Below are 27571 nucleotides of genomic sequence, written 5' to 3' on the forward strand. Positions count from 1 at the left end.
ATTTCAAGGGTCATCACCCATGTATGGTCAATGGCTTCAATTTAGCAATAACATATTTGATTATTTGTTAATAAGGGTATCCATTACAGAAGTTAGTCCTCCAAAGTGTCATAACTTTGGCTAATGAAATATGCTGAATATTACTAGAGGAGGAAGTTAAGGATAGCTTCTTAATTTGAAGCTTACTTTATATTTCCATGGGTTTTGAAATGCAATAGGTGTCAGGTGCTAAAATTTAGTTGGAAGTAATTTCTGCTGAAAGAAAATTATGTATGATCATAAGTGTCTGTCATTAGTTTACAAGGTGCACACTGCAGTCTTTGCAGCTTCTAATTTACTTTGTGACCTAGGAAAGCTAAGGTATTCAATGCAAGTAATGATTTCCATGTGTGTTGCATGGCTCTTTAGAACACATATGCCTTGAAGAAACTTCTAATGTTCAAGAGTGCTCCCTAAGTAGAATGTGATTTGAAAACACTGAAAGGGAGCTTTTTTATTAAAAAAGAAAAAAGAAAAAGGGTTCTGGATAAAGTGGTGTAAGACATAGAAGCTAAGCATATGTCAAGAATTAGCAAGGTTTTCTAATGAGACCACAAACAATATTTTACATCCTAAGTTTTCTGTAAAGGTCTTTTTGCTAGCTTCCTTTTTTCTCCCCCTTGCTTTTCCCCTTCTCTTCTCTCCCAATCTAAATACTAATTGAACAGTAATGGGACTGTTTAATGGAAAAACAATAAAAATGAGCAGTGAAACTTCGAACCTTACAGCTGACTCTAATGTAATTCCGTTATCATGGCAAGTATTGAAATCATGCTGGCAATGTCATTACCCAGTGAGGATGGAAGGTTGAAGTATAGACAAGTAATGCACTTAGGTTACTTATGTCTTTTGATGTGCATATTATAACCCAAAATACTTACAAGGAAAAGGGATTGAAATACGAGTTTGAGTTCAACTCCCTGAAATATAAAGAAAATTGTAAGACTTCTTTGAGACTACTCTAGAAATGAGGGTAGTTTCTTTCATACTAGAAAAGACTGCATTAGAAATAGTATCCTAGTAGAAATGTAACTTCTTTTTCCCTATTAAGTTAGTAGCAGGTGCAAGAATTTAAGCACTTAGCGCGGTTATTCTTTGCCCTTGAGGTATTCAATTTCTTGATACTTTGTGTGACTGAGCATAAGTTTAGAGGTCAGTCCTACTGGAACTGCCGAAGACTTTTCTAATGTAGTCTAAGATCGTGTTAGGTTACAAAGTTATGTATGTAGAGTCAGCACATCATGCTAGTGATGTGCAGTTGGACTGTTGAGGTGTGTCCTGACTATAGGAGAGAGGCAGAGCTGTCTGTGACTGCAATAATTTAGTTACAGGCTGAACTGGTTTTGCCTTTGTGGGTAAAATGAGTGTCTAGTTGGTATTCTGACCTTGACAGTAGTGTTTATAAATGTGCCATTTTGTTTTAAGAACAATTAAATTCCTGTTATAGATCATCAGGTGGTTTTGAGGAGATGGCATGGTGAAATGATGTTTTGACTACTTATGAATAAAGCTTTCCCATTCTTTGCTGAAACAAACATCCCCAGGTTTCCCTGTGAATGAGGGCTCTGTCAGCCTCTCCCACCAGCTCAGCTGCTTGCCATAGCACCAGAATGAAGGAGGGATGGCAGTCTGATGGAGCAGGTATTGATATCCTGACAGCAGTAAGCAGAGGAGCTGTTCAAAAGCAGTCCACAAGGCAGAAATAGTCTGTTTCTATCAATGGTAGAACAGTGTCCCCTGGGGACTGTGTCATTTCCAGTACCTAGAAGAGGCACATGCGTTCTTTACCGGTCTCTAGAAATTCTAATGTGACAAACTAAGTTGACTTTTTTTTTTTTTTGTGAAAATAGTGCTGCAATAAGTTACATAAGAATTTTTTTTTCCTTGTGCAAATTCTGTTTCTGGGTAGAGAAGCTCTTCTTCAGGAAAAATGGAAAAATGAGAAGATGATAGAGCTATGATTTTGGACAACATTAATGGTTTTGATTGCTTTACAATAATTCAATAAACATAAATAATCTCTATGAATCTTTGTTTCATATAAACTTTTTAAAGCTGTCAAGTTTTCACTTGAGAACTTGATAGGCTTGATTTTTATATTTTGGTTATTGTTAGTTAATTCTGGTTAATCATATTATTTAAAGTGGAGCTTCAAGGGTAAATGTACATGTAAAGGTTGTGAGTTATGTGGTGCAACAAGATTTCCATAAAATACAGTTTGACATAACTGATAGACATGAGGGGGAAAAAATAAAGTTTATTCCTATTTTAATATTTTTAAGACTGCCTTCCTTGCTCTACTGTACAAATAAGGGAAATTGAATACTGTATTTCTATTGCCTTTTTGAAAAAGAAGTCTTAGAAATTCCTTAAAACATTATGGTGTCATTGAGTTTTGATTACAGTTTTTGCAGTTAGTTTAACTTTGGAGGGGGAGTTTGTTTTTTTGTCATTGGGATATTATGTATGTGATGTAAGTATTTCATCTGATCTTTTGATAAAATTCCAAGACCAGGGTGTATGGATACTAAGTTATAGTGGCCAAACTTTTAATTACAGTTTTGTTTTCTGTGGAGGAAAAGCAGCAATTTAAGGCAACCAGTAGGATATAATCCTGGCCCAAACCTGGTTATCTCATCCCATCTAAAGTTAGTGCTACTTTGTTTGGCTACAATAAGGCTTTACTCTTGTCTGTTCATACTCTGTCAGTATATGAAGCATACTTCATGTAAAAGTACCACATTTCTTGCAGCAGTTTTCTAGTGTCTGTTATGTAGATATTGTGATATATGTCTCTCTCTTTTATTTCAACCTCGTTTTGTATTTTTTTTTCATTTGTCACATCCCTGCTTCCTGGGGTCAAATCTCCTCGCTTTTAAAATTGAGTTGAACAGCAGCATCTCTTAGTCACAGATACTCTGTGGTACTTACAGGTATGTCACTGAAGTGCCTTATAATGTGTAAAGTAAGGAAAGAAGGTAGATTTCTGGCTCTGTTTCACATATGCTCTAGCCTTTTTTTTTATTTTTGTGTGTGCATGGTGTCCAGAACGAAGAGCAAAAGCTGTGTGATGAGGGGAAATATTGTTCCGTAGGATAGTCATGGAACTCTCTTTCCATTGTCCCATGAAACCTGTGCTGGTTAGCCCCAGTATTACACTTTTCTCATGGGATAGTGAGGTATGGATTTAAATGAACTCCTTAGGATAAGGAGAACTTAGTCCTTACAAATCCTGGGCCTCTATTGTGGTTGGCAAACAGGCACAAAATCGACTACCTAAGGCTGGTGCTTATGAAAGTACTGACTTTGTCTTCTGAATCCAGAAAGCAACTTCAGCCTGAATTCTGTCTTGCAAACATTCATTAGTTTTTGAAGTCGGTGCAAGAAGTGAAAATTTAAATTTACCCCAGAATGTGTTTGGTACTGTTTAGCACACAGGTTTTGATAATCATAAAATTTCCAGGACAGTTAACCCTGTCAACTCACTATTGATGCCAGCAAAATACAAAGCTTGGGTTGGTGGATTCTGTTTCTGGTGCATAAAAGCAGCATTTAGAAGCAACAAGTTTCTTTCTCCCCCCAACCCCCACAGCTTTTTTCCTCTTGCTTTTCTGGTTGATCTCAACAGCTGCAAAATCCTGTACAAAATATGGTTTGGTTAAGACATAAATATACACCTATTTTCTATTATTACACTGTTAGAACACCATCAGTCACTTCTGTATTTAGTTCTACTGTCTCAGTTATTTACCTTTGCTTTCACCACAAACTTACGGGGCAGGAGAGTTTTGTTTCTCTTTAGCAGACGAGTAAATAAAGTATAGAGTGACAAACAGGCCCAAGTCTACACAAGTAGCTGCTAGACTGCTGCTGACATTTGTTTGTACTGTTTTGGGAGAATACCTGTCAGACCATAAAAAATACTGATAATATGAAGCCTCAGTTTCTCTGGTCAGTTTCTATTCATGTGCTGTTCCGAGCAAGTCATTGTTTCTCTCCTCGGAGCAGCAGCTGGGACCTGTTTGTATTCAATACTCTTTTTTATTTTTTTATTTTTTAATTTATTTATTAACGGTCCTGTTAATTGCTCTGCTGATGGCTGTGCTGGTGTGTCAGCTCCATGAGTCCCTGTACCTGGCATGACAAAAGAGTTTACTGCCTTAAACTGCAGAGCATTGGCAACCTGAATTTGCCTTTTAGGTGTTTTAAGTCACACAATTAACACTTATCTAATTCAGTTCTTTTACCTAAATTGTTAATGTATAATTTCATTCCCTTGTATATATTGGAGCCTACTGAGGAAAATATAATTTGAGTTCTAAAACCTTTGTTACTTTATTGCCAAAAATAGTATTGTGTCTTAAAACAGTATGCTTCTGTTGTATTCAGTATACCAGAGGGAGCCCTCCTGTGGTTAATTTAATACCTATCAATTTTCAGGAGTGTTACTAAATAGGGTGTATCTTGCAGAATAAAATAGACTGGTTTGGATATTTAATTTTCTTTCTATTTAACTCAGCATTTTTAATGCATTTCAGCTAATTTATTGTGCATAGTCATTTTGGCTTAGTCCAAATCAAAACATAAGATCAAGAAACCTCAGTGCATGCTGACTCTTGGACTTGTAGAAAGAAAGGCTGCTGTGACAAAGGGAATTCCATGGCTATATTGAAGCAATGGGGTGCAAAATTGCTCAGTTATGAGGGGGGATATCCAAGCTATGTTTTGTCCTCCCGCTGGGATGCGATCTCAGTTCTTTCCTAAAGTTTCTCATCTCCCTGTGCAGGCAATTTCTCTTGTGTCTGGCTGTGAAGGGTTGCAGTGGTACTATAGGTACGTCCTGGTCAGGAGCCAGACTGCACTGTGTGTGCTGTGTGTGTAGGCAGGTGTCTGTTCACACATAGAAGAAAAGCTGAATTGTTCTTTCCCTTGTTTTTAATGCTCAGACAGGTAACTTATGGTCTTTGCTTATCAATATGCTGATGCACACATTTATAGCAATTGACTGCAGCAAAGCTGTGTGTGTACTGACTGTTTTGATGGATTTGGGCCAGGAGCAGACATCTTGGCTACTTTAAATTAGCCTGGAAAAAATTAATTCAGAGATCAACAAGTTAAATGCAACGCAACTCAGGAATCCCAAACTAAAAATTCTGCATGTATTGTAAATGTTCCTCATGGTCACAAGACTAAATTGTGCTGACTGAAAGAATTAGCAGTCCCATTCTTTTTATTTTTTTTTTTTAATATGAAAAGTCTTCATTAGGACATGACAACCTTCTGAACCTTTGTTCTGAGAATTCCAGTGTGTCGTGTTTTAACTTTGGCAGGCAAGTAAGCACCACACCACTGTGCTCCCACTCCCATCTCAGTGGGATGGAGGAGAGAATCCAAAGGGTAAAAGTGAGAAAACTCGTGGGTTGAGGTAAAGACAGTTTAATAGGTAAAGCAAAAGCCCCACATGCAAGCAAAAAACACAGAATCAATTCTCCATTTTCCCTGGGCAGGCAGGTATTCAGCCTTCTCCAGGAAAGTCGGGCTCCATTGTGCATAGCAGTTACTTGGGAAGACAAATGCCATCACTCCTGTTGTCACCTCTTCCTTCAGTTTTATTGTTACTCTGATGCCATATGGCACAGCATATCCCATTGCTTAGTTGTTTTCAGCTGTATCTTTTCCCAGCTTCTTGTTCAGCCCCAGCCTCCTCACAGTCAGGGCAGTATAAGAAGCAGAAAAGACACTGAATACTGTGTAAGCCCTCCTCAGCATGAACAGACACATCCCTGTGTTACCAGCACTCTTTCCAGCACAAATCCAAAATACAGCCCCCTACCAGCGGCTGTGAGGAAAATTAATTTTCTGCCATCTGCAATCAGCATGTAATGTAAACGTGTTTTTGAGGTCAAGCTCTGTAATGGTGCATTGATTTCAACCTGATTTTGACAGCTGTCACATTTGGAAGGGTTTCATTGTGATGTTCTTGTCTGGGTAGTCTTACTCAAAACATGTCTTCAACAGAGAAATCCTTTCCCTGTTCTTTATAAGAAACACCATGGGAGAGACCTGCTTGTGATTGTCTGCTCAAGAGGTAAAGAAGAGGAAGAAAAATTATTGCAGAGATTTAATAGAACTTCATGCTTATTTTTCAAATTCTTTACCTTCATTTCCATGATTTTCACACCTTTTTACGTGACATGGCTCCAAGTCTATGCAAACACCCAGTGATCCAAGTCAGCTATTTAGTCGCCAAACTGGTAACTAAGATAATTGCAGGAACAAAAACAATGAAGTCTGTTTCCAGCTAACATAGAAATATGTATGCCACAATATCCCACTTTGTTCTGGATGCTTGTACTCCACAGGGCCAGAGCTGTCACGTTTCTGTTCAAGGTCATGTTTCTCAGGGACAGTGTTTCCTTATGCTGTCATTTTAAGGTCTCTTGGCAGATACTATTGAAGGAATTTCTATTATATCTTTCTCTGGTTGAATCCTGTTTATTGAACACCTCTGCCCTTAGGAAGCAGTCACTAGCTGAAATATGAGGCTTTCTTGTCACATGTGGATTTAACAGATAACTACAGCATCCATTTCCCCACCAGCACCTCCAGCTGTTGGTTACCTTCCCATGCCAGAAATTTTCAGCCAAATCCCTGATGACAGTACACAATGGTATTTGACAGATGCTTCATTGGATCATCTGAAACCACCTCCAGAACAGTATAAGCCCAACTGCCAGACTTTTCTCTGAAGAAGCTGAAGAATATTTTCGTGTGAAGAGTCACCCCTATGAGAACTGTAGCAACAAGAAGTTTGGAGATTGGTGCCTCTGGCAGTACCATGAATGTGCAGTGCCATGAAACTTGTCATGTTTGTTTCACCTGAGAGCTACCACATCCAGTGCAGTTTCCTGTGGATTGACAGTTGTCATTTTTTTGTTTGTTTCTTTGTAATGTGAAATTTACAGTGCAAATTGGATCTAGTAGACTAGAAAATCTGGCCTGTATGACATAAATGCTTAATTGATCAGTGATAAACCATTGATTCTGTGCTTAAGAAGCAGTAGCAATTGAACAGTTTTTTTCTTTGCTACACAGTGGTTTATGACAGCATGTGATACTGCTAAGAGATTTAGCTAGGCAGTGTAATTATCTAAACTAGAATTTTGTCAGAACACCAGTATTAGTAAAAGGTGCTTTAGAAATTGGATTGCTCACTGAAGTGTGTAAGTGTAGATTTATCAGACTAACTTAAGGAGCTCATTTGCCTAAAGAAGCACAATTTTTCATACTTGTACTTAGAATAACAAATGTGTTTATTTAGAAAATTTTAGCCTGTTTACTTATTTTTTCTCTCTGTAAATAGTTTTCTATCAGTTAAGTACTAGGAGAAGGCAGGCAAATATTTAGGACAAGAACATTTCATAGCAGTCTGTGGCAAGTTCCATTTATAGATAAAGATGGGGAAGAGGAATGGCTCCATGTGTCTCTGTTCAGAGCCAGTGCCTGGGAAATACAGGCCCTGCAGTGTTAATGGCTCCTCTGCTGTGACATAAGTATTTTATCCCATGGGTTTTTGCCTCACTGGGATTAAAATCTCCCAATTTTGCATTAGATAAAACCATTTTCTGTCTCAGGCAGTTTGTCTTTCTGTTTTGTCATCCAGTCCCTGGGCTAAACTTTTGGATGAAGTTTGTGTAACTTTGCTGAAACTTTCTGATTGTGTCCAAGGGATCGAGGTCAAACAGTGCACATGTACTGGAGGGGTTTGTGATGTTTGCACCCCCAAGAGATGGCTCCAGCAGATACAGGCAACTGAAATACCCTCTGTGCAGATTAACTTCATTCACCCTTGGCAAAATTTTGCTTGTCCCTGGCAAAGCCTGCGCAGATGCAGGAGTAGTTAGCCAGAGATAATTACTAAATAACTTGAGGAGAGACTATAAATTGTACCAAATCTAATGCTGAACCCCATCCTTCAGTGGTTCTCCAGTTTTGAATCATCTGTCTTGAACAGAATGAATACATTGTTTAATGCAGTAGTTGACTTTTGAAATATGTTAAAACAATGCTGAATGTGGTTTTTCGGCTCTTATTTTTAACATAGCAGCATGCTTCCATCTCTTCCTGCTTTTTCTCTTTTTTATTTGCTGTTTCTTGGGGGGAAGCCCTCCACATTTCAGATTATTTAATGTTTTTGATATCCCACTTAGTTCCTGGGTAAATTACTATATTGGACTGAGTTGTGTAAATTTTTAGATTGCTTTTTCTGTAGAGCAGTAGTTTCACATTAGCATGGAGAATGCACTTAAAAGACACATTAATGCCATTCAACAAGCAGTATATTTATATTTTTCTCAGACAGATAAATGACTACATTTTGAGTTGCATTTGTTATGGGTACAAAATGAATGACAGACTTAAATGGATGCTGTTTTTGCAAAATTGCTCAATATAAACTAAAGTGACATTCAAATTGCTGATCAAATTTTACAATTATACCACCAGTATAAAAATGTAAATTCAGAACTTTTATGACATTGAGCAACAAATTCTCCTCCAAAGTTACAGAATCATTAAAGACGCAACACAGGTGAGAATAAAAAATACTTGATGGCTCTAAAAATTAGTGGTAAAAAAATTACATACAAAAGTCTCACAGCGAAGTGTTCCTGCAGTATATGTAACCCGTGTCTCACATCAGATTGAATCTTTTCCAGCATCCTTGGGCATCCTTGGCATAATTTCCAATAATGGTGAAGCAGTGGAAATTTCTCCAAGCACATGGAGATGCTCCTCCGTGGGGGTCATATTTTATTTTGAGTGATACTGTTTGAACTATATGGAGAGGAGTGTGGTTTTAAATCTCTATTTTCCCTAAAGTAATCCATTTCAGAAGTACAAGCCCAATGCAAGTGCAGCCAAAACATATACATAAACCTATGCTTTGCTAACATGAAAGTGAAGTTGTGTTCACCTCCACCAACTGCTTATACTAATGGATTTTGAAATCTGCCATTTTTAGCAATACAGACAGACATGCCATATGAGCAGGAAGAGCTTCAGAGGAGGACAGGAAGCTTGTGGAATTCCATCAGGGAAAGCAGGAAAGCTGCAGAGGGATGGGAGATAAATTTGACTAGAAACAAGGTCCATTACCTTCGGTGATCTTCCCCCATCTTCTCTGTCTTCTTGCTCCCTCAGGAGTGTGCACCAAGAGCAGTAAAGATGCTGAGATCTTTAAACCGTTCTTACACAAAGTGTTGAGAGAAACCATTTGACAAAGCATTGTTATTAGTGTGAGACTTTCTGTTTCATTTTACTTGCTGTAGAACTGAGGTGGTTTCCCAGCAAAATTCTAAGTGCTGTAGTGCATGTGCACAATTGTGCAGTCGCTGAAGAGAAGGACGTTTTCTTTGAAGCAACTTCAGAATTAACATGTGAGAGACATTTTTCTTCAGATGCTCAAGACTCACAACAGATGTCTCTTTCAGAAGCAATGAAGAAGAAATGCATTTTATATTGGCAACAAGGAAATGGAGATGGCATCATGCTAAGCAGCAACCTGCTTCTGCATCTGGAATGGATGGAATGACAAATGAACACAGGAGATTCTGCTGGTTTCAGATGAGACAATTTAGAGTAATTTTCTTCAAAGTTTCTGGTATGAGGCTGTGTTTTGGATTTGTGCTGAACACCGGGTTGATGATATAGAGATGTTTTAGTTATTGCTGAGCAGGAGTTCCACAGAGCCGAGGCCTTTTCTGCTTTTCATAGTGCCATGCTGTTGAGGAAGGTAGAGGTTCATGGGAGGGTGGGAGGAGACTGAGCCAGGACAGGTGACCCAAACTGACCACAGGGATATTCCAGACCTTCTGGCATCATGCTCAGTATTTAAAGTGGAGGGAAGAAAGAGAAAGAGGAGCAACATTTGGAGTGATGGTGTTTGTCTTTCCAAGTAACCATTAAATGTGATAGGGCCCTCCTCTCCTGGAGATGGCTGAGCACCTGCCTGCCCATGGGAAGCAGTGAATTAATTCCTTGTTTTACTTTGCTTGTGTGCATGACTTTTTTGTTCTCTGTGAACTGTCATTATCTCAACCCATGAGTTCTCTATTTTTATTATCCTTCCAAGTCTCTACCTGATCCTGCTGGTGGGGGAGTGAGGGGCTTTGTGGGGCTTGGCTGTTGGGTAGGGTTAGACCATGACAGAGAACAAGGCCAGGACTGTGCTCTTCATAACCCCTTCAAAGACATAGATTTTGGAAAAACTTGCCACTTCCTTGTGTTGTACAAATGTTTGTTCTGTGATTTAGAAGAGTAAAGTCTTTCTGAATTAAGTTTAAAACTAAAATTCAGCGAGACTCGAAACTCTTCTTCAATGCATTTTAAAGAAATTGTTAGTAGAGTAGATTCCTGAAGATAGTTGTTAGCGTGGGTTTTGAGTTTTTCCTTTTTCTTACATGTATATGCATGTATGTGTGCACTCATGTATATTTGTTTGTGGGCAGAAGGTGAAGAGATCATCTTTGCTTCCTGCAGGGAGAGGGTATGTATTTTTCTTAGTGTAACATGCCAGCAGTCGTGAGAGGAATGGAACGATTTTGCGAAAAACACCATGCGAATACATGGAGAAGCATATGTTAATGAGGATAAATTGGGCACAAATCTACAGTGTCTTTGGCATTTTTAAGTTGGGGTTTTTTTATTAAATTTAGAGGTTTTTGTTTTTGTCTCTCATCCCTCTTTAAAAACAGATTGCATGTGGGCTGACTTTATGTTCAGTTTTTGAACAGCTATAACTTCCAACAATCTACTGAATGTTTTTTCCTCCTCTATTTGAGAAGACTTGAAATCTGTAGTAAATAATGATGTTGGCTCATTTAATTTAAGCCCTTGGTTGTTTCCAGTCTTTCCTGTTAGTCATGTCTACTCTTTAGACAGTGGACTCACATACAGATTTTTTATGTGTATGTTTATTTAGGAAACCATAGGCAAGATTGTTCAAAAAGAACTTGCCCAAGGCTTCCATCCTTGTAACACACTTTGCTTATCTCTGGGTCTCCTGGTATGTATGATCAAAAATCAAACAACTGACCTTCTCTTCCATTTAGTAACCTTCTTCATATCACAGGTTGATCTTCAATTTACTGATCTGGTTGCTTGAGAGACCAGCTACTATCTTTTAATAAAAGTGGAGAAGCTGCCAGAATGTTAGAATGGAAGTGACAGGAAGGAAATATGTGAGTAATGAAAATATACACCAAGGAAAATAATAAGGAAAATACAACCTGTCAAATATACTTCTTGAATTTCCAAGTTGTGTTGCTGTTGTGTTTCCTGTGCCTTCTCTTGTTCTAATCTGCATGTCTGGTGACTTCTGATATTATGATTTTTTCTAAATGCATACTGACTGCAACATTACTTCTCTCTTTTAATTTACTACAGCATATTAGTAAAGCTGCTTCGGAATACCCTGGATTAATGATGCATTTAAACTGTTTAAAACAACCCTGGGCTAGGTCAATTATTGAAGCAATGCCAGTGAGGAATATTTTATTTTGATAGCAGTAAGCTCTTAGGTTTATGTTAACTGCATTGTACAAACATGACCTGTGGGCTTTTAATGTTACAGTGAATTGAAAACATGTGAATAAAGCATGCTTTGCGTTTGCATGGGGCAACCTAACTCTCCTTCTTGAGAGGAGATTCTAGCTTGTAATCCTTGGTTGTACAAGGGTCACTTTTTTGTGCAAGTGCTCTGAAAATACAGGGCACTTAGATGTTTTTGATATCAAGGGAAGACACAGTGAGGTGTGGGTGCTGTTTATGGCATGTTAGGTGTCACTGCAGTCACCCCTTCTGATACTGGCTGTCTCCCAAAACCTCATTTGTAAAGGCAGTGCATTTAAATTTTTCTTGTAAAATTCACATCCTCAATTATTGCAATGTTTCTTTTCCTTTTTGGAAGTGTAAAGTGTTACTTGCTATGCTCTGCTTTATAATTGAGTTGGAATGAGGGCTTATTACATATTTTTCAAAGTGCGGGGATATGTTTTTTCTCATCCCAAATATGTCTCTATGTTTTAATCTAATTTACTTTTCTGTTCAAAACTGCGCTGTAGTTGCTCTGCTCGATTCCAAGATGATGGGCAGCTTATGCTGCAAATTTAAAAACCAAAGAAAACTCAGCTCTATATAACAAAATTTTAGTATTATCTCATGTCAATAAAACTGGTATCAACCAGTCTTCAGTGATAGTGGACTTCACAGGTTTGGCAGTGCCTGGGAAGCTTGACTTGCCCATGAAGTTTTACAAGTAACTTTAAGCTGTGGCTGTTGTTTTTTGTTAAATAGGTCTTCTGGAAGAGGAACTAAAAGCTGGTTCCAGTCATGGCCTGAAATTTGGCACCTGTACCGAACTTTTAGAAATTTGCTTAAAATAAACAGATGATACCCTTCTTCAGAACAATGTTTACAAAGAGTTGTGGCCTAATATCTTTTTAAAGAGGGGTAAAACCAGTTCTTAAAATGAAGACTCCTACTTTGTTTAGGAGAACAGTGATTTAGTAGTGGCTGAGCTGCTCGAGATGAGCAGAGATTTAGAACATTGAGCCACTTGCAAGGTAAAAAAAAAAATGTAAACAAGACCAAAAAGATTCATTCCAATTGCTTCTGAAGAATCATAGGAAGAAAAGTAAAAACCATTTTGTGGTTTGGGGTTGTTATTAGGCTAAGGTAATTCTAAGGTGTTCGAAAACTGAGATGTTCAGTGCCTAGGAAACTGAGGCATAAAACATAAAATCTGTGTGTTCAATGGCCAGTTTGGAATACACATTATAGTGAAAAGACTTTATGTATTTATGTAATGGAATAGAGAGAAAATAAGGAAATGGGAAGTTTGGAGTGGAATATAGGCAGAATTTTGCCGCTGTATTTCAGGATCTCTCCATATAATTGTCTTTCTTTGTCTAGCCCTCTAAAGAAAAATGTGGATAAATTATAAAATAAGGTTTATGGGGAAATAAATAATCCTAGGTTTACATATGCAGCAGTAACTTTTGACACAGTAATTGCTACTCAGGAAGGAGCTCTTGATGCTTATATGAGTTTTATGAAAATGTTAGCTTTCATTTCAGAGAGAATAACATTATGATTACTGTGTAAATTAGTTGTGTACTCTCAAATATTGTACAATTCTTGTTCAATCATAGTCATCACAGATGGAATAGAAAAGATAACCTATTGAGGGAGACCTAAGTAAATAAAGGTTTCATTGTTGTCTGACTGGTGAGAGATCTGAGAATATGATAGAGGTACCTGAGAAAAGAGTAACATGGAAAATATATGCCAGCATCACTTTATTGACTCTTTCTTTCAATAGAAATAATAGCATCAAATTGAATACTGTACCAGTGTCAAAACAAATGGCAGATGCAGGTTTGTGTACAATAGATTATTAAGATACAGAGCTTTATGAACCAGGGATTGTGGATATTAAAATCTTACATGGCTTTAAGAAACAATTGAATACATTCATGGAGGAAGAATACATTAGGGATAAAGACAGTGCCTCTGGCTTGCCCTGTCCTTGAACCATCAGTTGCTGGAGTCTGGAAGGGTATTTTAGAGAAGTGGAGTTGTTCGTTTGCCATGTATTTATATCTTTTGCTGTTGTTAGCTGTCTGAAATGGATAATTAGCTGGATGGACCTGTTTGTGTAACTTACAAAAGTCATTCTAAAACTATTAATGTCTAAGTTAAAGTTGTCCATAGTAGTTGCTGATGGGAAATCAAGTTGTGGAACAGCTTATTTTGAATGGGTTTCTTGATGGGAGCGAATGTTCTGGTAAGTCAGAAAGAGTAGTATTGCCAGGGAGGTTCAATATTGCTGCTCCACAGTGAATTTGAGGTGTGGCACACTGAGAAAGTACACACCCTGGATTATGTGTAAATTTAATAATATGCGTTTTCCTGTTATGAATGTGTGTCTTGGTGTGTGAGGTAATATTTGAGGGAGACTAAAGACAAAATTTCAAGATTTGAAACTTGGATATAATGGATACCTATAGGGGCACTTATCTCTATCCTCTGTTGCTTGCTACCAGTAGGATCCTGGAGTTTTCTGCATAGTCCATTTGCTTTTTTTGTATGCAACTTCTTCTCCATTTGAAATAATGTTAAATTTTTCCTCCTCAGATTGAAATGTTGAACATGGGAATGTTGAGTATGGTAAAGTGTCATAAGGAACATCTTCAGTCTGAGATCTTGGTATTGTTCAATATGTGTGAAACAGCTTGGAGGGGTTGTAGGTTTGATTTCTGCTTTTTTGTTTTATATTGAAGGGTAATATTTTATTAAATATATATATTGCATCCAAAGAGGAGATTATGACCTTAAAGTATTCAGATTACACTGAGGAATGTCTATGGAGCTGTACATTCATTACACTGTAACCTCATGAGTACAGATAGCTATGAAAGTGAAGTAGCCCAGAATTTAGTTGGCATTCTGCACTATAAGTGAATATTTCTGGCTCATGGCAAGCTTCTGGTCAACCAACACTTCCAAATCCGTCTTCTCTGGGCTACTATCAACTGATTCTCTGCCCATCCAGTATTTGTACTTGGAGTTGCTTTCAGGGTCTCTCTGGATGCTCCACTATGGTTGGTGGTGTTGAGAAGCTGGCTGAGAGTGTGCTCAGTCCCACTGTCCATGTTGCCTACAAAGATGTTAAATGGCACCTCTTGATACTGGTCTTGATACTGATACTGGTCTTGATACTGACCCCTGAGAAATGCTGCTTGTCACCATTCTCTGAATACTGAACCCTTCACCACAACTTTCCATCCATCCTTCCATCCATGCAATTTAACCACTGAGTGGTCTATCCATAAAATCCATATCTCTCCAGTTTAGAGACAAGAATTTCATGCAGGGCAGTGAGAAGTGCTTTGCACAAGTCCAGCACCATTGCATACTTACTTGCTAAGAGCTACTCCTAGGTTGCAGTTCTATATATGGTGCAGAAATTTTAAATTTAATTTCTGTCTTTCTTAAGTACATGCCTGCTATGTAGTCCCAGCTTTTACACACAAGTTGCAATATGATCCAGTCAATTATACTGTTGACCAGGTGTTAGGGCTTGAATTTAACAACTATAGGAGTTCTTGTAACTATAGGAGTACTTAATAAAGATCAACAGGGTTTTGAAAAAAAATAAACCTAATTGGCATAATCCCCATTGCCAGAGTAAAGCTTCTGTTGCCTTCAATGGGAGCTGAGTTTTGTAATCAGTGCTGTCAGTCACCATCTGGACTGACACAATTTTGCCATAGAGAGAGTCCGTCTTTTCTGGGATGCCATCTGTTAGTCAGTTTCTTCTGACTTGTTTCCAGTATCAACCTTTATACCTTCTTTCATGTTCTCCTTTGTGCTCCAAGCAACCTCTCAAATCCTCATTCTCCCTGCTGTTTTCGAAATATGTTTCTGAACACCAGCGAACACAATGAAGTAGCCTAGCAATAATGTCTATTACCAAACCCTGGGCAACATCACAATCATCTGAAGAAAATCTGTTAGGAGGCTAAGGCTTGGAAGGCGTTGATCCCAAACCCTTTTCTCATCCCTGCAAGTGGTATTTCAAAGCAGTGGCTGAGGGAGAAGTTTGAACCTCTGATTACTTTGAGGCCTTGCTGTGGATAAAAGAAATCGGTTAGTATGACGGTTAACCTAATAATAGCTTACAAAAGTATCAGCTCATATAGGTTTAAAAATAAGATCAAGTAGCATTAATCTAATGGTATAACTGTTTTTGAAAGGCTTTTACTCAGTAAAGCCAGATTTATGAAGTCTTAAAAAAAATATTTTGAGCTAATGGTTGCTAACAGTCCTGCACACAGTGTTTCACCAGGACATAGTTAAGGTGAACAATTTATTCGGCACATCATAAGCAAATGGAATAAAGAGTGTGAACCCAAAACCTTTCAGTTTGAGAGAGAAAGCAAAAGAATATATTAGAATTATTAATTACGTAAAGGGTGCATCTTCTTAATAAAAAAAAGAACAGTAGTTACCATGTGGTTTCGTTAGTAAATTTTAAATATAATTCATGCATGTTATTCATGCATGGGGGAGATGTCTATGTATCTGATCAGCAGCCTTGCTTTCAAGGGGTTTCAGGGTTGTGATTTTTCAAACAAAATTTGAGTGTACTTTTGGTTTATGAATTTGATTTGAACTGTAAGCACGGATGCTTTAGAGTTTCAAAGAAACAGAAGCAGTTACTTTTATAGTAGTAGCTTTTTTTAGTGTGTGTGTATATATTAATCTATTTATATCTCTGAAAAAACACCCACCAAAGTCTTTCACATCGTGGTTCACCTGTAGATCGCCTACAGATAGAAACAAACCAGTTGATGTGTTCATATTGTATTCATTCTCAGAGGAGTAGCCCTGGTATTTTAAAGGTCAGAAAATGTGTCAGCAGACTAATAAGTAATGGCTAATTCAGATAGATTTTGCAGGATCAGCCTTGCCAACACCTTATGATGCTGTATTCGCTCATGGTTATTTTGCATAAAAATTAATAGTAGAATACTGTGTTAGGAAAGTATAACTGCATTGCTGTCAGATTAAAAATTGACACATAGATACTTTGATAATTGTAGATACTCCCATTTGTTTAAATGTCTGAAATGAGAATAAGCAATATTCTTTCTGAGAAGCTAAGCTGTCATAAGATAGCTTCCTTTTTTTCCAAATATGAAGTCTGTTTCTTGCTGGGAAATAGTGTGGATGACCAAATACTGTTGTGTTCCCTGATGACTGAGACTGTCTTCACAACTCTTCAGTCCCTCTGTCATGTGTAGCTTGTTATTTCATCTTTGTGTGATTAGCTTCCTTTATTTTTAAAATGCATCCAAGAAGTCTTCCTCTGGAAAGCAGTTGTTAATTGCAGATCAGAGTGTCCCATAAGAACCAGATGACCAATGATTACTGTGTGACTGATGTTACTGCTGAGCTTTACCTGACAGGGATTTCTTGATGGCTTTTCCCTCTCTGGTAGATGTTGCACAGAGCTGGCTATATACAAGCTTCTTTTTTTTTCCCCTCATAGGATAAGATAGTTGTGTTTATCTTTCAGCTCCACATGTAAGGTGTTATTCTTCTACTGTTCTTCCTTTAGAGGAAAGTGCAGAAATGAGTCTGGCAGAAAACTTAGAGAGGTTTTTCATCCAGATTAGTGACACATTGAAGTATTTTTCAGTCTTACATTAAATTTTCAAGGTTACCCAAGCAATCAATCTGAACTGTTTTTGCTGTGGAAAACTATTTGCTTCATTTTCCTTTTCCTTCTAAGCAGACAAGTAGATATGGGGGGAAAAAATATCATTTGAACTTTGTCAGCAAATTTACTTGAGGTGTCTTTCTGTGGAACAATAGTAGGTGGAAGCAAGCATGAAAAATCTGGCTGCAGTGCATCAGCTTTCAGCAGCTCTGACAGGTTACTACACTCACATTTTTCAAGGCAAAACTCCTAAGAACCAGGAGGTTCTAATTTGACTTTTTTTAGGTCTGTCCTGGAATTTTTCTTACTCAATTCAAGCACTCTTAGCTGAAAAAGGAAAGAAATTTCAAATCTGTGAAAGAACCACTGTCTTGTTGTCAAGAGACAGTTGACTCCCTCTTCCGAGTCAAATTCCATGGGCAGAATTTGCCCTCATTCAAGTGGATTGTGAGCTTGTGATGTCATAGTTGATGTGGAATGAGCACGTATATGATCTGGTTTTCTTTCCAGGTGGTAAAATGTTTATGGTAAAGATGCTGCTTGAAATTGTTATAAAGCAGTGCGTGGAAGTTTTTCACATGCACCTGAAAGATTTTCTTGTTGCTTCAGACTTTGTTGGATGTCTCAGTGATCTCTTGAAGTGCATTTTATCAGTGTAGGGGTTCTTATTAAACTTATTTGGGGGCACAGTTCCATAGTTTTTTCACTTTCCTTAGACCAGGTGCTGAGCAGTTAAGAGCCATGAATCAGTCTTCCTGCAAAAGCAGCTGATTTCAAACACCTTCTATGAAATGGTAATCAATTATACGTGTAGTCATCAGGGAATTGTAAAAAGGCATGTGATAATGGGGGATTGTATCTAGAGCAGAATGAGCTTTCTCATACAGTTTAGTAATGTGCTGTGTCTTAGAAGTCCTCTGAAGCAGAGGTCTCCCCAGGGAAGTTCCCCATGTTTCCAAAGGTCACTTTAAAAATCTGAGCAGTATTAGGGAACTGGGTAAAAATTACTTCTACCTAATTTTATTGTGTAAACTTTTAAATAAATATGGCTTATCTTTTGTTTGTAACTATTAGCTTTTGTTTGTAACTTTTTGCCCTTTTCACTTTATTTACAGTGAATAATAACAGTATATTAAAAAAATATGAACTTCTGTGTTGAAGTTTGAAGCAAATTGGTTTTTTTTCATCTGTCTCATCGGCATCAGCTCCTCTCCAGCCCTGTCTAGTAAGAGGTGTTAGAAAGTGCTATTTTTATGCTTTTTGATTCCTGTGATGGATGGCTGTGGAATATCATGCTCACAGGGAAAATTATTTCTTCCTAATCCTTGTCAATTAGTGGTTGGTTTATTTCCGGTAGCCTGAAGACTTATAGCCCATATTTTAGTTCATACAGTACTTCATTTTGGTTGACTTCAAATTTTGTTCATTACTGTCTCCTAGTTTTGCAGTGTTATTATTTTTTATTGTCTGCACTTGGACAAAATCAGTCAAGAGGCCATCATTCTAACAGAAAACTCTGACCGATTGCTTTAAAAATAAATGATACTTGCACTGACACAAGAGAGAAAAAAACCATTCATTAAAACTCATGTTGGAGAAGTCTCATCACTCTTTTCCTATTGCATTTGACATTGCCTGAAAGACTGTTATATATTATGTTTATTTTTAGAGACTATTGTTCTCTTTAAATCTGCTCTACAACTTGAGGAAAGCAGTAATGCTTTTGAAGAGAAATTTACAGAAGCAAGACATTGCATCTTTCTGTTGTAGTAAGGGGCTTTTTCATGAAATATCTCTTTTAAATACCTTTGACTTTGGCAGGGAAAAAACAGGCAAAAGATAAGGGAATCAGAGGCTGCTTTAGGGCATGCAGATTGAAAACCTGTGTGTCTTTTCTCAAGAACATAATAACATTTGTAAGTGAGACCTTCAGCACGTCATGCTTATTTTAATAATTTCTTTTGAAGTGCTGAAAAAGCAAACCACTTTCAGTTAGTTTACTTTTTACCCCAAAATTTTCCTAGTCTGCTGCTCAATATCCTGCTCATGTACAGAGCTTATACAAAGCTAATATTGTATTACACAAGAAAGGTGTTGACCTGTCAGAATGAGACTAGAGGAGGCCACTAATTTGGTTAGAGGCCTGGGACCTCTCCTACAATGACAGGATGAGAAAGTTTGAGCGTTAAGCCTGGTGAAGAGAGGGCTTCAGAGAGGCATTATAGCCCTGTGCAGTACCTAGAGAGGGCCTGCAAGAGAGCTGGAGAGGGACTTTTCACAAGGGTATGTAGTGACAGACCAAGGAGGAATGGCTTCAACCTGGAGAAGGGTGGATTTATATTGGACATTAGGCTCTTCCTAATGTGAGGGTGGTGAGACTCTGTAAGTTGCCCAGAGATGTTGGCAACTCCCCCATCCTGGACGTGTTTTGGGATGAGGTTTTGGGCAACCTGGTCTAGTGGGAGGCATCCCTGCTCATGGCAGTGGGGTTGGAAAAAGATGATCTTTATGGTCCATTTCAACTCAACTGTTCTGAGATTCTGTGATAATCACACAGTTGGAAGGCAAATATCCTTTCAGAGTTAAATGAATTGTGTTTCCATTCCTTCTTTAGGGATTTAATATTAGCCAATAAGAAAATGACAAATTATTTTGGTTTTATCATAGACCAAAGCTAAAATACAGCCAGTTTCAATCAGAGCATATTTAAATACACTGGGAAAACTATATGGTATAACCAGACAAATTGTAAACAACAGGTTTCCTGTATTCTTCAAACTGGTAAGCATTCAGGGAAGCCACACGTTTTGTGTGTGCTTGCCTCAGTTTTTGTCCTCCTCAGTGTTTTGATAACTAGTCCATTTGCAAAGAAAAAATACTAGTTTAAAAAATGCACTAGCTATTGCAGTGCCCTTGTTTCTCCTTTCAGGTTCCCTGTAGTTTTATCCCTTATAATAGTAATAAATATTGTAAGGGATAATATTAGTAAATATTAAATGAACTACAGGGTTGTGGTTTTCAGGGGCTGTGACTTCACCTTTGCAATCCTTTCATTTCAGTCCTCAAGACTGACTTCTGGTCAGGTGGCACAGAACATCCTCCTGCTTACCTGTAAAACACACCAGGCTTCTTCTCTTTCCCATTAATACCAGAGCATCCTGTCTTACTTTCACCTAAAATGAATATTTGTAGGGAAAAAGAGATTCGTGACTAAATAAAAATTCAGAAAGTAAAGCTGTCATTATATATTCTACATTGCTGAAACAGATAATACATTAAAACAGCTGCTAAATTACCTGTAATGAACATCCACACAATAGAAGACTCTCTGCATACTGATGAAGTTGTGATTAGCACCTATTAACAGGATGGAATTTGTCAATGAAAAAATAAAGATGATTCAGTGCAATATTCAGAAAGAATTGCTGTCTGTGAAATTTCCTGATTTTGGATATTTTTAGATTGTTGTTGGAAACTTGCTAGTGGTTTGAAAACATGGTTTGGAAAACTGTGTTCGTAGCTATTAAGAAAATTTTTGCAACACTAAAACGTGTTGCAAAAATTATGCTTCCATGGAAAAAATAGTGAGTCTGTCTTTCTTGCTTTTCCCCCCAACTCGATTCAATCCCCACTTCTGACTTTGTTAAATGATCAGAATTAAGCCATCCAAATTTTTTTTTTTGCTTGTCAGGTCTCAAATTTCAATGGAACTGTCTAAGTTGTTTCTTTCTCTTTTTCCTTATTTTATATTGCATTCAAGCTCTATAAAATTTGCTGTAGTAACTTATTATAGAAGAATATAGGAATTGCTGTGATACCAACCCTTTTAATACCCCTGTAATAATATAGAGAGCATATGGGCTGTTCTATAGAATAGGTTTTTTAGGGTCTTTTTTTTTTTTTTTTAATGCCCCCAAAATCTCAGGAGATAAGTAGAGACAATGCATTGAGTATTCCAGTTACTTCTCAAGTAGGATGTGGGACTTCAGGGCACAAAAGTCAGCTTTGAAACCTTGCTTGGGTTTTAACCAGCTGGGAACCCTAGGGTGGTGTCTTGGCTCTTGTAATGCCGTAGAAACCCATGCTCATCATTCTGTAAAACCCACCTTTGGAATTTGTGAGCTTGTCCTTTGATTTGACTTAAGGCTTAATGTGAAAAGAGGTCTGACTGTTTAAAGTGCTGGGCTGTTCAACACAGTGTTTAAGGCAAGTTGAAAGTGATCCAGAAGCTGTTTCACCCTCAGAGTTAAATGTCTTGATCATATTTTTACTTGGGACCCACATGACTTAAAGAGCAGGGAATGAGCCTGCATGCAGGTAGCTGCAAAAAATGCTGCTCAGGGCTGCTCAGAGTGTGATTCCTTTATGACATCCTTCTTAAGAAGCCAAGCTGATGGGAGATGTCGACAGCTTTCCTCGATGGTGACCCTGGAACAGTATTTTATCATCTGTTATCTAGAGGAGATGCAGTGGCAGGGTTTTTTTTTGTCTTGTTTTTTTCTTAGCCTTTTTCTTTCAGACATTAACATAGCAATGAGAGCGTGTATAGATTCAGGTTCAGTTCCCTTCTTTGCCTGAAGGGAGCTTGGGGACAGTTTTTGTCAGGACTTAGGACATCTCTCTGGCTGTCTTGAGCAGCTAAGACTTCTGCTTGGGGTCTCAGAGACTTTGGCACAGAGCTCAAAATGTCTGTGGTTTTGATTATGACTCGTGGAGCAAGTTACTAACTTTAGGTGAAGATCTGCAAGCTACGAAAAATTAAGTAGAATGATAGTGAATTTAGCACAGGGTGAAAAAGTAGATTTTAAGGTTTCTAGAATGGAGGACTGGGGGGCAAAATAGAAAGATTTAAGCGTGTCCTGCCTTTCTCTTTCTTCTTCTTGGGCTCCATCTTCTGCTGTGGTGTTAGCACTTCTAGATTGCTCACTGTCTAACATAGGTGATAAGTACTGGAAAATTATTGTAAACATTGTATACGTAGCTTTTAGTATTAAGACATAACACTGGCCCGGAGGAAAAAAAAGTGTCCTAAGCTGTCTTGCTGAACAGACCTCAGCAAGAGAAGAGAAAAAATTTTATGGATAAAGAACAATAAACAACCTTGAGACCAAGAACTGAAGAGCTCTGATGTCTTCTTTGAGCACTGAGCTGAGAAAAGAGACTTTGGAATTTTTCCCAAGATCACTCAGATCAGCAAGAAGTCCCAAGACAAGTTTTCATCTCTCTGGAGAAAGAAACTACCAATTTTCAGGCAATTTTAAGGTAAGAATGCTTCCTTTTCTCCCTTCTGAGTGTGCACATGAAGATGGTTCATCGTTTGTTGGTTATCACCCAGGGACAATGTGTTATTTCACTGTCTTGTCTCTCAAGTGGATTCACTTTCATTTTGCTCAGTATCCACATTACCTCACTGATAGAAGAAACAGGGGCTGCTGATCAACTTCCACACTGGGTGTAGGACTGTGGGGTTCAGTGCAGCTGGGTGAGCTCCTGAGCACTCCAGAGGAGTGGGGTGGTTTTCTGAGCTAAGGAAGCCTGCAGGTGAGGTCAGCCTATTTCACACCAGTTCTGGAAATATAGTATCAAATCTCTCAGGCTGGCGACAAAAAATATTAGCTTGCCCTCAGGGCTTTGTGAAATAGTAGGTATCAACAAAGCCTGTCCTGAAACACCCTCGCTGTGTTCTACTGAGACATCTCGTGTCAAGAGTTCCTGATTGCCTCTTTTTCTTGCAGTGTGTTTTGTCAGATACTTTTTTAGACCCACTCATTGACAAAAAAGGGCTTGTCATATCTTGTCATCATGGCTTAGAAAAGGAATAAATTTAGCAATTTATTTGAAAATTAGTTAGTCTCTGTGATAGTCTACCGTGTTCTGCCAGCAGAGTAGGATCAGTAGCATCGAATTTGGTCTTTGTTTCATCTGTGTAATCCCCCCTAGTGCTAACAGAGGCATGCCACTATAGCTAAGAATACCTTGATCCAGAAAATGTAAAACCATAACTCATATGCAGAGAACTGTTGCAGAAATGTTTTTTTTCATCATTAAATACTATGTAAATTTGTTTTGGTTGATTTAAGAATGCAGCTTTTTTTTTTTTTGTTTGTTTGTTTTTGGGGTTTTTTTTGTTCCCCCTGGGGACATGACAACTGGGAGAAAGCTCTCTTATCAGGCTCTGATAAGGCTTTGGAGATAACTAACTTGGGCTTTGGGCTTTTTTAGTGGATGCATCTGTCACTAACACTGAATCTCAAAAAGGTGGAAAAAATGTGTTTCATTAAGTTAGAAGCATCTGAAATGTTTATAAGGGACAGGGGGAAGAGCTGAGTCTGAAGTTATTAGACAAAATTGTGATGTAGTCCTTACTTTATTTTTATAGATAGATATTTTAAAGGTACAAAGAAAAATTATTCCCTGAAGTCAATGGGCATCCATGTTAAAGAAAGAGAAGTTGAACTTAATATATAATGTCCGGAGTTGTTGTATGAAAATGGAGGCTGATGTTTTTAAGATTTCAAGAATTTTAAAACTCAGAGGTCTCTATTTTATATGTGTAAAATCCCTTAAAGAGGCAAAGAGCATAATGTGAGGCACTTAAAGGCATGCAGCTCTGTAACTCAGCTATTTTACTGCTAGCAGGGTATAACACGTAGTCTGAACTGTGTAGAATCTGCTGCCTCTTGTCTGTATGAGGTGTGCTTCCCTAGCCCTGGACCAGTGACAGGACCCTGATGTCCCCTGAAGCCTTGGTAATAGAATCCCATTGAGATTGTTGTGAGGCTACTCAGGGGGAAAATTGGAAGGGTGGTGGTGAGGCCACATCTCAAGTATTGTGTTCAGTTTTGGGCCTCTCACTACAAAAAAGAGATCCTGGGGTGCTGGAATGTGTATAGAAAAGGGCAGCAGAGCTGGGGAAGGCTCTGGAGCACAAGTCTTATGAGGAATGGCTGAGGGAGCTGGGGTAGTTTAACCTTGAGAGAAGGAGGCTCAGAGGGACTGCTCAGTTTGGTGGGGATGGTGAGCACTGGCTGAGTTGCAAGACTTGTCTGTAGCTAAGGGTGCCTCTCCCCTCAGAGCCAGTTAATCTCTGGGCAGTGCCCTGTGCTTTGCTGCCATGCTTGTGTCATTAACCTGCAATGAGAATGGTTTCAGAGATGGAATCACATGATTTGCATCTTCTGCATGACTACTTTGGTAGTACTTGAAGGGACAACCTTAAAGTGTCATATTTTCTACAAATACATATGTATTTTTATTACATAAATAATAATAAAATTCCAGACCAAGCACAGAAAGCTAATGTGTCATCAAGGTTACTGTTTAAGTTTACTATTTTCTGCTCAGAATCTGAATAACATGCAATTAAGCCATGCAGTTGTTTGGAAAATAATGTAAAACAATGAAATATGAGATTCACCCAGCAAATGGAGGAAAGCTTTTTACAGAGAAAGTGATTGATTTGGGGTTTTTTTAAGTGCATTCAAATTCAGTTTTGAAGGTGATTTTACATTATCAAATTTTTCTACCTATTTTTCAAGGACTAAGGGATTCAATATTAGTGTGCTGTGGGGTTTTTTTGTGAGGATTTTTTTTGGTTGTTGTTTCTTTTTTGCTTTAATCCACATTTTAAACATAAGGGACCAATTTTCCTGTGAGTTGTTTGGAGTTTGATTTGGTTTTTAACCTTGTATTGTCACTTTTGTGCTTTTAAAGTGGATATAAAATGCTACCAGAATAGAACAGCAGTGTTTCAGATCTCCTTTGCACATGGTTCAGAAGGTATAAATCTCAACATAGAGGACATACCATGGTCTTATTTTTCATTCTTGACCAGAATTCTTTTCTTTTTTTAATGGTGAGTAGAGCCACTTAAAATATTTTTCTGTTCAGTGCTGCAGGGAGTTGCCTGATAAATGTTAACTTGTTTTATATAACTATACTGTGGTCCTTTGCTTCTGCTCACATGAAAATTCACATATTTTAAAAAGAAATAAAATACAGTCTAGGCATAGTTTCTCTTGTTTGTTTTTGTAATGAAATAAGCATGACGTGGAAATGCATGCAATCAGTGCTTCATTTCTATGCCATGGTTTGCTGTATAGATCTTTTGTCTTTTTGCACTGTGTGCTGAGAAAACCAGAGCTATTCAAGATCAAGTATAGGCTGAACACCCAGGAATTTTATCAAATTTGAGGAATTTGATAAATTCAGATATTGCTGTTAGAACCCAGTGCAGCAGTCCTGGTTTTCTTCTTCTTTTTTTTTTTTTTTTTAATCCTCTTAATACTCTTGTAAGGATAATATGGGAGTATCGCAGTCATTTTCCTTCCCGTAGTATCTGACTATCTAGACAGACTAACCCTGCAGTGTTACTCACAGTGTTACCTTTTGGAAGACAGCAGCTGGTATTTTCTTCTCTCCTACAGGCTATGACAGTCTCTTGCCATATTGAGGTATTGTGCCTCTTGTTTTCTGATGGATTTGCTAGTCCACGAGTTTTCTGCTCTGGTGTCTGTCACCTCTTTGTAGCAGTAATCCCTCTACACCCATCTGTGCACAAGTAAGAGGTTATTCAGGTATTGGAATGAAAGGGAAACAAAACAGCAAGCTGGATTAAGTCTAATTCCCAAGTTATTGTGAAATGAAAAAATCTACCTGATAAAGAAACCTGTCTGGTGGAGAAGAACACAGAAAGGGAGGAGATGTAACTTCTAAGAGCATGGGTAGATTTTAATTTTGGTTCTTAACATGTCAGTAGTTTGCCACAAAAATAAAGGGTGGGAGGAATGCCATCTCCTTGTATAAGAAAAAAGAATATATGATCCCATAGACCTTGTAGAGCAAAATACAATAATCCATTTCTGCTTTGGAGGGCAGCTTATGAGCTGTATGGAAGTCCATGATTTGTAGAAATCGTAAACAAAATCATATTTCAGGAAACTGAAGTGAATTCACACCACTGCTATTGGTGATTGACTAGAAATAATGTAAAGGATACAGAAAATTCATTATTTTAGGCTTTTTGTATTACCACACAATTCAAGGCAATAAATTAATCAAAATAGTTCTGAGGAAAGTCCAAGACATGCATTTACCTATTTGGAATGTGTTTTCTAATGTAATTCTGTGTTTCCAAAGCAGCTTATTGTATGGATTCTCATGTGAAAAAAGAAGTAATTATTTTTTGAGTAGATAACCCCCCCATTAGTTTAACTTGTTTTATAATTTCATGTTTTAATATAAAGCCAGAATTTATGCAACTGAAGTTAGTAACTATAGTTTTGCTTAATGATTTTCTATACTTGGTATTTTTTTGGGTTTTTTCCTCTTCTAATTTTGTAATGAACTTGATACCTTTCTCTAAAGTTAAGACTGTTCCCCCTTGTTCTGTTGCTACATACAGTTGTGAAAAGTCCCTCTCCAGCTTTCTTGTAAGTTCCCTTCAGACACTGAAGAAAGGCTGCAGTTAGGTCACTTGGAAGCCTTGTGTTTTCCAGTTTTAACAATCCCAATGCGCTTTGGTCACCTTGGTGGCCTGCTCTGGACTTGCTCCAGCAGGTTGGTGTCCTTCCTGTGCTGGGACCCCGGAGCTGGATGAGCACTGCAGGTGGGGTCCAAGCAGAGCAGAGGGACAGAATCCCCTCCCTGGCCCTGCTGCCCACCCTGCTTTGGATGCAGCCCAGGACATGTTTGGCTCCCTGGGCTGGGAGTGCACATGGCCGGGTCGTCTCCAGCCTCTTATCCACCAACGCCCCAAAGCCCTTCTTGGCAGGGCTGCTCTCCATCTGTTCATCCCCAGCCTGTGTTGATACACAGAAATATGTGCACATAAATATATATACACATTCCTATTGAAATGAAATTCAGTGGCTCTGCAAACACTTAACCGAATGCATGGGTTTCCATATGGTCAGTCTAAAGGACTTCTTATGTTGAATTTATGACTTGAGTGAAAGATTGATCAAAAGGGGCATGAAGAGACCTGTAAGCCTTGCTGAATGTAATTTCCAACACAACTATTTGGAGACATTTTGTTTCACGTTTTCTCAGAGTTTAAAAAAATAATAATAAAGCAATTAAGCTGTCTCTATCCTTCCCTTAAATCTAGCCCAAAATTCTGAAATCAAGTTCTGTTTGCTCAGCTTGGCTCACTGGTCATTAAAGCTCCATGAAGCATTAAAAGCATTTGGGAAGGGTCTCCATGGGACAATTTCAAATTAGCCTATGTGAACTACAGTTCGCTTA

At 38.1% G+C, this 27571-nt stretch overlaps 1 protein-coding gene across 1 annotated transcript in view; it reads left to right on the forward strand.

The window, feature by feature from the left end:
* Positions 1-792: 792 nt before the first annotated feature.
* GALNTL6 (polypeptide N-acetylgalactosaminyltransferase like 6) overlaps positions 793-27571 on the forward strand; it is a 427616-nt gene continuing 400837 nt past the window's right edge. The window contains exon 1 of the mRNA XM_030239539.2: positions 793-861. Within this exon, the coding sequence (XP_030095399.2) occupies positions 793-861 (69 nt within the window). The remainder of the gene's footprint in view (positions 862-27571) is intronic.

The sequence above is a fragment of the Serinus canaria genome, chromosome 4 (genome assembly GCF_022539315.1).
Source record: "Serinus canaria isolate serCan28SL12 chromosome 4, serCan2020, whole genome shotgun sequence".
Lineage (NCBI taxonomy): Eukaryota > Metazoa > Chordata > Aves > Passeriformes > Fringillidae > Serinus > Serinus canaria.